Source organism: Odocoileus virginianus, chromosome 13, assembly GCF_023699985.2.
Source record: "Odocoileus virginianus isolate 20LAN1187 ecotype Illinois chromosome 13, Ovbor_1.2, whole genome shotgun sequence".
Taxonomy (NCBI): Eukaryota; Metazoa; Chordata; class Mammalia; order Artiodactyla; family Cervidae; genus Odocoileus; species Odocoileus virginianus.
Genome location: NC_069686.1, coordinates 15,344 through 26,642, shown reverse-complemented (window position 1 = coordinate 26,642; position 11,299 = coordinate 15,344). Strand labels below are relative to the sequence as shown.

General features: G+C 56.9%; 1 protein-coding gene across 2 annotated transcripts; it reads left to right on the top strand.

Annotated features, from left to right (window-relative positions):
- Positions 1–208: 208 nt before the first annotated feature.
- PROC (protein C, inactivator of coagulation factors Va and VIIIa) lies at positions 209–10,591 on the top strand. 2 transcript variants are annotated; one of them, XM_020890184.2, is made up of 9 exons: positions 209–317; positions 1,612–1,702; positions 3,169–3,335; positions 4,955–4,979; positions 5,099–5,236; positions 5,345–5,479; positions 7,596–7,744; positions 8,655–8,772; positions 9,906–10,591. In XM_020890184.2, exons 2-9 carry the CDS (start codon positions 1,633–1,635, stop codon positions 10,481–10,483), a joined length of 1,380 nt encoding a protein of 459 aa, XP_020745843.2. In that variant the 5' UTR covers positions 209–317; positions 1,612–1,632; the 3' UTR covers positions 10,484–10,591. The 2 variants fall into 2 exon arrangements, with proteins under 2 accessions (XP_020745843.2, XP_020745840.2); XM_020890181.2 differs by having other exon boundaries at positions 211–317; positions 1,616–1,702.
- Positions 10,592–11,299: the final 708 nt, after the last annotated feature.

Below are 11,299 nucleotides of genomic sequence, written 5' to 3'. Positions count from 1 at the left end.
AGTTGTGCTGATCTGAGGCAAACAGCAATATCACTGGGTAAAAATGTCCTCACCTGCCCAAAGGGGACAAGCTCCCTCCTTTGGCCAGCTGCTATGAGGTTAAAATGAGGCCACACCTGAGGTGCCTGCCCCTCACCTCCCTCCCATTGCTGGGGCAAACAGGCTTGTCCTGAGCTGGGAGCTTGTTTGTTTATCTGTGGAGAGGGAGGCCTCTGCACCGAGGGCCAAGTAAATATTTGTGGTTATGGATTAACTCAAGTTCCAGGCTGTCATGGCGGCAGGAGGGCAACCTTGCAGTTTCTCCGTGGCCCACTCCAGTAAGTCCCCTTCGAGGCAGGTCTGTGACAGGGGCTGGAGGAGGGTGAGCTGGCCTGACGGTGAGAGCTTCTCACCAGGGTTTGAGAAGCCGGCTGGAGCTTGGCGTAAGGAAGTCGCAGTTCTGCCAGCAGCCAGGCCAAAGCTCTGGTTGGCCTTCCTTGGGCTTGGGTGCCATGGTTCCCAGGGTCCTTCTTCGCAGACTCTGAGGGAGGCGGAAGCTGGCCAAGGGCCTCCAGACCTCAGCGCCATCACGGCAGCCTGGAGCCCCGGGGTGCCCGCCCCACCCCCACCTCTACTTCTAAAGCCTTTAAACAAAAGTCAGAACTAGCCTCAGAGGGAGTCAGCGAAGGTGGGAGGTCAGCAGGGAGGGGGTGCTGGCGGGGCACCCCCTCAGCCTGGGGGGCAGTGGGGCGCCTAGGTTTTGTGGCCTTGGGGCGCACCTGGTGGTTTGGGGCAGGGGTTAAAGTTCCAGGCCTGGAGCCACTCGGGCCTGAGCTCGAGCACTAGCTCTTCCACTTCCTGGTTGGGAGTGTTTGATGAGTGACTTCTCTCCTGTGAGCCTCAATCTCCGCTCTGGGAAATGGGGTGACACCGTGAACACCTACCTCTTGAGTGGTGGTGAGCCTTAGCTGAGATAATAGGAGCCCGTGCTTACTGAGCATTTGCTATGCGCAAACCTATTCAACAGCTTTACGTAGATTAACTCGTTTAATTCTCACAAGAACCATATAAGGCAGAAATACAGTTTTCCCATCCCTTTTACAAACGAGGAGACCCGAGGAGCAGTAAGGGGTCTTGCCCAGCAACCCTGTCCTGGAGCTGGGATTTGCTCTGACTTGGTGACCCGCCCTCTGAACCCAGTACAAATGGCTTGAAAGGCACCATGAGTGTCCAATAAATGTTAGTTATTACTCTTGGCCTGGCCTGTAGATCGGCAGAGGGGCCACCCCCAGACCCTCATCAGGGGAGGGCACAAACCCTTCTGTGCCAACCCCTTTGATCTTCACTAGGTTGCTGCCCCTCCCACTTCCTCTCTTCACCCTGCAGACTCAGGTCGTGTGACCTTAGCTCCGTATAGAGAAGCCGAGGGAATAGTGACCAGGGACCCCTGACCCCAGCTTCTGCCCTTACTACCAGCGCACGCGCACGCGCGCGCACACACACACACACACACACACGCGTGTGCGCGCGCATGGGTCGCTTGTTCACTCAGCTCCCACGGTGGGGGGAGGGGGTGGCGGTGGAGGGAGTGGGGGCCGGTGGGGCTGCTGGAAGCTCAGAAGTCCTCCTCAGACAGGTGGCTGCAGCTTCAGAATGTGGCAGCTTACAAGCCTCTTACTGTTCATGACCGTCTGGGGAATTTCCAGCACACCAGCTCCTCCCGGTAAGGCCGTGCTCCCCTTCCCCACTCCCTGGCACTCTCTTCATACCTTTCGCCACCTCCTCTGAGCCTCAGGGTGACCATGATGAGCAGGGAGGACCTGACTGGGGGCAGAAGCAGCAGGGCCCCCGGGGCCTGAGGACTGAGCTGGTGGCCGGGAGCCCCTGGGGGCAGGCCCTTCCTCCTCCCCGGGGCAGGGGGCGGGGGGTGGTCACACGGTCCCCCGGCTTTCCCTCTCCACTACTCACTCCCTCAACTGTGTAAACTCCGGGCCTAGCTGCCACCCATAGCACCCCAGGGCAGCCTCTCCTCCTAAAATGCTCATCTGCTGCCCTGCCCCAGCTGCTCGCCTGGTCAGCCGAGAACTGGAGGCCAGAATGCAGGGGGAGGAGAGGCCTGTGGGGAAAGCAAGCTACCTGGGTTATTAGGTGGGCCATTCCCCCATCCCCTGGAGTCACAACAGGCTGTTTCTTACATTTCTGCCTCTTCTTGAGCAGCTGGTCTGCCTGGGGTGTCTTCCTCCCCACCCCCACCCCTGGTCCATGTGTCTCCTAAGGCCAGACTCAGTTCCAGCACATCTTCCTTCCCTGAGGATGCCCTTCCGGGCCATGGCATCCTGGAGCCTCTCTTCCACACTCCCCAGCTTGGTCCCTCCACCCCAGCTATCCCCCTGCATCCAAGGCAGACACCTTTCAGAACCTGGGGGATATGGTGGTGCTCCCTGGGAGGCAGCACTGCTGCTCAGGTGTTCCCACCCAAGGGGGAGGGCACGGGGAATTCATCATGGGGTGGGGGAGGGGAGGGCAGGGAGGCTGCAGGGAGGCAGTCGAGACTGGGCGCCACAAGGGGTACTTGGAGGACAATGAGGCCCACTTAACTCTGCGCTTGAACAATACCCAGAGCAGTGAAAGTCGCTCAGTAGCCTCAGACTCTTTGTGACCCCACGGACTATAACCTGCCAGGCTCCTCTGTCTATGGAGTTCTCCAGGACAGAATACTGGAGTAGGTTGCTTTTCCCTTCACCAGCGGATCTTCCTGACCCAGGAATGGAACTGGGGTCTCCTGCATTGCAGGCAGGTTCTTTACCAGCTGAGCTACCAGGGAAGCCCAGTGATAGCAGTAGCACATGGCATTGGTCACTGGCTGCTCATTTCTGCGCCAGGCACTGTGCTATTTGTTTTACATGATTATCTCATCCTCATTTTTTGATGAATAAACCAAAGTGAAGAGAGGTAAAGGCTGGCTCAAGGTCACATGGAGATTGGGTTGGGTTCCGAAGGTCTGTCTGTCTTAGCGCATGCACTCTGAATGGTCAGTCCTATCCTCAGATGACTTGTCACCTACTTCAGGAGAAGGAGGACAGCAGGGGAGGAGGGGACTCAGGATGCAAACCTCCCCAGGGTCTCTCCCCAGTGGGGGCCCCTCATGGCAGTCCCCCCACCAAAGTCAGCTCCCCATCCCCATCCCAGACTCAGTGTTCTCCAGCAGCCAGCGTGCCCACCAAGTGCTGCGGATCCGCAAACGTGCCAACTCCTTCCTGGAGGAGCTGCGGCCCGGCAGCGTGGAGCGTGAGTGCTCAGAGGAGGTCTGTGATTTCGAGGAAGCTCGGGAGATTTTCCAAAACAAGGAAGACACAGTAAGGCCGCCCGACTGGGTGTAGAGCATGAGGCTCAGGGGTGGGACCTGGAGGAGCAGCCTGGGGTCCTTGGGAGGGGGGCAGTGGACACCAGTCCCTTACACTCCCAGCTTGCCGGGGGTGCAGCCGCGGAGTAAATAGCCTTAGGATCTTGGTCAGGGCACACGGGTCCAAAAAACAGAACTCTGCAATGAGCATGAAGAGTCTGGGGAAGCTTTGGGCTGGGATTCCCACTTAGTTCCACTGGAGGTAGTTCAGTCCCAGTTCACCTACAACTGGCCACCACTGCCTCCCCTCTTCTCTCTCCCTGTGACCAAAAGGCCACCACCTCTGCTTCCACGCTGCACCTGCTCATCAGGTGACCCAAGACTCTGATGTCTCTGCACACACACTCACTCTGTGCCCCAGATTCTCCAGGAGTGAAATCTGGTTGCTCATGGGATCTAAGGAAAGGGTCTGTCCTCTTTGGCGCCCAGAGCTTCATGGTGGAGACCCTGAGGCAGTAGGGTGCACTCGTTAAGAGAGGTAGCTTCCTGATAGAAGGCTCAGACCCCCTCCAGCTTCAAGAGCTCACTTTAGCTTCTAGGACCTGGGGGTTGTGCCACCACCTGGGGGCCCCTCACGCTGTCTGTAGGCATGCCCTCCCATCCAGGGCTTTCAGGGCTGAAGGGGGAACTCTGGGTGGCTTCTTCTCTTGCCCTCCTCCACCACCTCCTTGACTAGATCCCCACGGACTCTTTCCTCAGATGGCCTCCTCTGCAGACGCCTAGATGGCTTTCTGCAGGCATGGCCTGGGCACATCACACCCATCTAACCTTGGTCTCCAGCAGGGGGGCTTGTGGCCTGGGCATCAAGCCCAGCATCATCAAGCCCATCTCTGGGAATGGTGGTCCCAGCCCAGCAGCAGAAGTGCCACCAGGATGGTGGTTCAGTCACTAAGTCATGTCTGACTCTTGCGATCCCATGGACTGTAGCCTGCCAGGCTCCTCTGTCCATGGGGTTTTCCAGGCAAGAATAGTGGAGTGGGTTGCCATTTCCTTCTCCAGGGGATCTTCCTGACCCGGGGATCGTACCTGAATTCCTGGCAGATTTTTTTTTTTTTACCAACTGAGTCACCAGGGAAGCCCAAACCTGGTTACAAAAGCAGACTTCTTGAACTAGCAAGCTGTGTCTCACCTACAACATCCTGGGGTCACTCAGCTCTGAGCACAACGGCTCAGGGAGACCAGACAGGTTGAGAAAGGAGGGAGGGGGCTGCAAAGAGACAGAGCAGGGAGCTTCTGGGTCCCTTCCGCTGCAGTGGCTGCTTTGGTGGCAGCCAGCACCCAGAGCAAGCTTCCAGGGCACGGGGGTCAGGTATGGGATGTGAGGTGGAGATGGCCAGAGAGGCAAGGAGGAGCCTGGCATTTCTCAGGATACAGCTGCCTACTCTCCCCCCCACCCCCTGCCCCGCTCCTCCCCGGCTGAGGGGCTTGACCCCTCCTTGTATGGGATAATCGCTCCCCTGCCCCTTTAGATGCTGCCCTGCTGGACCTGGGCCAGCCCGGGGAGGGGTCCCAGGGGCTCCCCATTTACACAGGTGGGCTGACGGCCCCTGATGCCGCCCCTTCTCTCCGCAGGTGGCTTTCTGGTCCAAGTATAGCGGTGAGTGCGCTCCAGACCTCGGGCCACCATACCTCTGCCCCTCGGGGGTTTCTGGGTCGCTGGGGGAACCGGGAGCGGGCCGGCGGCCCGGGTGACGCCCTCTTCACCCCTCGTCGCAGACGGGGACCAGTGCGAGCACCGGCCCTCAGGGAGCCCGTGCGAACTCCCATGCTGCGGACGCGGCAAGTGCATCGATGGCCTCGGCGGCTTCCGCTGCGACTGCGCGGAGGGCTGGGAGGGCCGCTTCTGCCTGCACGGTGAGGGGCCGGGGACGGGGGCGGTGGGGCGGGGACCTCCCGGGCCGGAGCCGGCCGGGCGCTTAGAGCCACCGCGCCCCCGTGGCGCCCTCCTCCGTGTCTGCCCAGAGGTGCGCTTCTCCAACTGCTCGGCGGACAACGGCGGCTGCGCGCACTACTGCAGGGAGGAGGAGGGCCGGCGCCACTGCAGCTGCGCGCCCGGCTACCGGCTGGAGGACGACCACCAGCTCTGCGAGGCCAAGGGTGAGCTGCCTCAATGGGGACCGCACGGGATCCCCGGCCGGCGAGCGAGCCACCGGGCTGAGGCCTGGGCAAGGGAGATGGGAGAAGGAGGGTGTCCCCGACGGGTGTCGCGGGTGTCCTGCCCGCTCTTTCCTTCGCTTGCTCACCTTTCTCCAGGCGCCACCGCTCACCCTGCGGACGCCTCCTGGGGCAGGAGCAGAGGTAGCTCCTCGGCTGAGCGGATGGAGAGGGCACGCCTCTAGCACCCTCCACATCTATCGTGTGTGTGCTCAGTCATGCCTGACTCTTTGCGACCCCATGGACTGTAGCCCACCAGGCTTCTCTGTCCCTGGAGTTTTCCAGGCAAGAATTCTGGAGCGAGTTGCTATTTCCTTCTCCTGGGGATCTTCCCAACCCAGGCGCTGAACCGGAGTCTCTTGCGTCTCCTGCATCCGCAGGCAGATTCTTCACCAGCGGAGCCACCATCTTGGATGGCTTTATATCCCCCTTTACCTCTGGCTTCTCTGAAGAGAGAGAGCAACCTTGTTTTCTGTTTTCCTCTTTATACATTTTAATTTCTATCAGAGTTATATACTTACACAACACTCGGAGTTTGGCAACTCTTAACACGAATTTCAACAGGTTGTTCCTCAGTGTGGATCTTCTATTCACTGTGTAGCACCTTTTTCATGTGGAAATTCACATCTTCTACTTCTAGGAACATTTCTTTAGTTATTTCCTCGATGGCTTGACCTTCCTGCTTTCTCTGTTCTCTGTTTCTGCATCTTCTAATCAGATCTCTTTCCCCTGGGCTGATTTTCTAGTTTTATGATCTTTCTATTTTTCATCTCTTTGATTCTCTGTTCTTCTTTTGGGGAACTTACCACGACTTATAGTCCAGTCCTTTTACTGGAAAAAAAAAAAAAACCCAAAAAACAGAAAATCTAACTTTTTCTTTTGAAGTAATTAGAGTCACAGGGAGTTTCAAAGAAACGCCTGGTGAGCCTGTTGACCAGTGGGCTTTTCTGTGAGACCATCTGAAGGCTCAAGTCACTGACAGAACCCTGTTGCCCAGATTCTTAGGTCTTTTGGCCATTTTCTGAGAGGAATCATCCGAACTCATGCGAGGGTGGTCCCAGCCTGGCTTGCAGCCCCTTGTGGGGGTGCAGGGGGGAGGAGCTGCTTTTGCTGGGTCTGCAGGTGTCTTCGTGACTTCCTCTGGTCAGCCTTGAGTGTCAGTCTTTCCTGTGGCGTCTCCATTGAGTCCTGAGCTCACAATCTCTGGCTCACCCTCTTCAGAGAATACACCTAGGTTCTTCTGTGGGGGTCAGAGAGGAGAGTCAGGTCACTGATGAGGGGTCGAGACAGAAGCCTAGGGCGCTAGCAGTTTCTTTGACAAACTCTCAACATTCCTGCCATACCACCTGCACAGCTTCCTCAGACACGCATGGAGGCTTCCTGGGCATCTATGGGGCTAAGCCGCCTGCTACTGCATCTCCTACTACTGGCTGAGGTTTCGGCTTTCTCAGACAACCAAGTCAGTTGCCATGTCCCTCAGCTTCTGGAATTTTGTTGCTGTTGTCTCATCTCCATTTTCTGTCACTGTCCAGTCTCCCTGCTGGTGGCTTCCCCTTGCTTCTGCAAGGCTGAATCTCTCAGCCCAGTGTGACAGGCCCTGGCCTCGGTTCTGTTCTGTGCTCTCTCCTCCTGGCAGAGGACCTCACAGCTGTGCTCAGAGCCACTCTGAGGCTCTCCAGGAGTGCCCACCTGCTCCTGCCCATAAGTTCTTACCTCTGTTAGGAGCTCGGTAACATCCCAGCATGAGACCTTACCACGCATCCCAGGGATTACTCCCAACAGCCCTGGGGTGCCCTGAACCCCAAGAACTTGAACAAGTGGCCCAAGGCCAGGCCACTGGGTAGAGATGCTGCTTGGCCTGACTCTTGCCATTAAGTGGCACTGTTTGTTAACTGGCTGACTGACCTGAGGGGCTGTGCAATTTGATAGAACTATGTGTCTAAGCATCATTTATCCTACAAGGCAGCAAATGAGGCTGCTGACAGGAGGTGGACAGACATGGGGGTCAGTCTTGGGAGCAGTGCCTGGCAGGCCCTCAGCTGCTTTCTCCTGCCTTCAGTGACGTTCCCTTGTGGGAGGCTAGGGAAGCGAATGGAGAAGAAACGCAAGACCTTGAAACGTGACACAAACCAAGTAGAGCAAAAAGACCAGCTGGGCCCACGGATTGTCAACGGGCAGGAGGCTGGATGGGGGGAGAGCCCCTGGCAGGTGAGAGGAGCAGTGGCAGCTCACCATCTGGGTCAGGGGTCACTGAGCCCAGTTCCTGTTTTGGAGGCACCAGTGGGGAGGGAAGTGAGCCTTTGCTTGGGGTGGGGGAGGCAGTGCTAAGGGTAGAGGGTCCCGGAGAAAGACGGAGCTAACCTGATGAGAGAGGGGCATTTGGGCAGGGTGGAGTGGGCGCAGGGTCTGGGGTGGAGCAAGCAGGAAGAAGTATAGCTTTAAAAGCAGCTGGAGAGATAATGCTGTGCTGGTGGTGTTCCAGGCAGTGGCCTGGCTGAGGGGAGCAGTGTTTGCATAGCAAAAGGCTAGGAGGGAGGGTTGACCCCTGAGTCCCTCTCCAGCTTCCCCATGGAAACTCACACTTACCTGGTGTCTGACTCCCAGGCACTGGGGGTTAGGGTCCCCAAAGATCAATAACCTGGGGACTGGTAGGTCTTGGGGATCTCACACCCCCAGGAGGGTCAGGATCCTAAACACACGACAACCCAATGGGACCAGAGCTGGGATGGCTGGTAGGACAGGGGTTGAGGAAACCTGGAGGGGGACCCCCAAGGCCTCCCGGGGCCCTCAAAGGCTACCCAGAGGACTCAAGGCCCAGCCTTAGCCATCAAGGGTAGGAAGAACTCTCTGCATGCTGCTGAGGGTGATTATAGGAACAGCATGGGCAAACGTGGAGAGACACCCTGGAACAGGAAAACTCTATCAAATGTGCAGAGGAGAAAGTGCCCAGTAGTCCATGCTTGTGTGACCAGGGAACCCAGGAAAGACCTACTTATGCAGCCAGTGCGTTGAGCTTGAGAACCATACCTAGGGCTGTGCCAAGACCCCGGAGGCCTGAGTGGAGCTGTCAGAAAGTTGTGTTGTGATGTCATTGCCCGCCCCCCCCCCCCCCTTCCAGGCAGTGCTGCTGGACTCCAAGAAGAAGCTGGTCTGTGGGGCAGTGCTAATCCACATCTCCTGGGTGCTAACAGTGGCCCACTGCTTGGAGAACCGCAAGAAGCTCATCGTCAGGCTCGGTGCGGGCTGGAAGCAGGTGGGAGGGTGGCTGGGTTTGGGGAGCCTCGTCTCTGGGGGGCTTGAACCCACACAGAAGGCATCTGGTGGGAAGAGGGCTGTGTGCTCCCAGCCTGCCCCTCCCATGGTGGGATTTTAGACACCATGACACAGGCTCGGTTTGCACATAAAGGGTTCTCTTTGAATCTGGTAGCCAGGTGTTTACATTTGTGTGTTTGCAAGTGAGGGGGTTACACACATACTTGTGTCTTCACTCTCACTGTGTGGAGCAGGCTGTGTGTATGTATCTACAGCATCCTTGGGTGCAGAGACCCGGAAGGTATCCACAGGGCCTGGTCTCAGGGCCACGCTTCACACAGATTGACAGCGACCGACTGTGCCTTTGGGACCCTGGCATCTGCCACAGCAGCCAGTTGCTCTCCTGCAACAGCCCAGGGCTCCCCGAGCCTGGGCCCCACTCTATCAATTTCTGGGGGTGGGGCTCTCACTCCAACCATCATGCAAAAAGAAGGAAAAAGATATGTATTGAGAATGACTGACCAGACCCTCGCTCTCTGCCATTATGTCCAGCACAACCAAAGGCCAGTGGCCTCCTGTGGGGCTGGGCTTGGAATAAGAGCCCCACCCCCACTTACCAGAAGCCATCTGATTCACCTGAGAAGACCTTGTGTCTTGTGTGTGATCCAGATCTTTCTTTGCTGGTTAGAGCCTGTGTCTAGCTGGCCCTCCTTCTCTGGGTCCTGCTGTTCTTGCCCTGCCCCCACCTCAGCAGGCACCCCATTTTCTCTTTGAGGTTCTGGTCTATGTTCCAGGTTTTCAGGGAGCTTCCCTGCTGACTGCCCACTGCTGGTCACTGCCCAAGCCTCACTGCTGCATCTCTGAGCCAGTCCTGAATTCAGACCAGTGTTTGCCCCTTTAGGATGGACACTCATGGGCTGTTAACTTTGATAGGGACCTGAGGGACAGCCCTGTGTCCCAGGGCCTGCCAGGGCTGCATGGTGACCACTCCCACTGTGGACCCATTCCCTGCCATCCATGAGGGCCTGCAGGAGCAGGGCAGTCCTGCTAGCTTCATTGGGGCCCCTGGGGAAGGAAGTTTCCCCAGGCTCACTCTGACAGCCCCTCTGCCCTGCAGGGGAGTATGACATGCGGCGCTGGGAGAGCTGGGAGGTGGACCTGGACATCAAGGAGGTCATCATCCACCCTAACTATACAAAGAGCACAAGTGACAATGACATCGCCCTGCTGCGCCTGGCCCAGCCTGCCACTCTTTCGCAGACCATTGTGCCCATCTGCCTCCCAGATAGTGGCCTCTCTGAGCGCAAGCTCACCCAGGTCGGCCAGGAGACTGTGGTGACAGGCTGGGGCTACCGTGACGAGGTCAAGAAAAACCGCACCTCCGTCCTCAACTTCATCAAGGTCCCCGTGGTCCCGTACAATGCATGCGTCCACGCCATGGAAAACAAGATCTCTGAGAACATGCTATGCGCCGGTATCCTCGGGGATTCGAGGGATGCCTGTGATGGGGACAGCGGGGGACCTATGGTCGCCTTCTTCCGTGGCACCTGGTTCCTGGTGGGCCTGGTGAGCTGGGGTGAGGGCTGTGGGCGCCTCTACAACTACGGCGTTTACACCAAAGTCAGCCGTTACCTTGATTGGATCTATGGCCACATCAAAGCAGAGGAGGCCCCTCTTGAGAGCCAGGTGCCTTAGCATCCCCCATCACTTGTGTCTGGACCCCAGAGGACACCCTTGGATAGGGGCTGGATTGTTGAATGGCAAGATGTTGGACATTAAAAAGGGCTTGCTACAAGCACACCAGCTACGGCTCTGTCTTTTCAACCTTTTTTTTGGGCTGTTCTGGAGGGGAGTATTTTTGGAGCATGTACTGTATGCCCCACACTTTATGAACAGAGTCTTATTTAACTCCTACAGCACCTGTCTGGGGTAGGAAGGAGCGTATCCGAGGTTTGTGGCATCTGAAGCTGGTAACATGTAGGAGAGCTTGCTTAATGAAAAAATACAAAATGGGACTACAAAACTGAGAGCCCCTTCCAGGACTTTGGAAGGAGTTTGTGTGAATCAGGGGTCCTGATCCAGAGTAAACCCACCTCTGAAGGTAGAGATTGCAGCTCATATTGTAGGGGAAGAAACAGATTCAGGAAGTTTTGCTTTGTGAAGCCAAGACCCAAACTAGGTCTGATTTCCATCTGGCTGTCCCCCTCTCATCCTGCTGGCTTTGGAGGCCAGCATTGGCCTGGTGTGAGGAGGAGCCAGAGACCCAGAGGGGTTGGTTGAATCCAGAGTGAGCTCACACTGTAAGTGGTGAAGCTGTTTAAGAACAGTGTCACACAATCAATAAAGAAGAGGCTCTGTCTTGACCTGGCCTTATAGGCGTACCTGAGTGAGACAGAGAAGTAAGTTAGGATGCATCCAATGAAAAGGGATAGTGGTGAGATAAAGCCAAAAGAATTAGTCTAAAGTCATCAGATTAGTCTAACTCTATGTATGCCTCAGGCAAGTCACTTC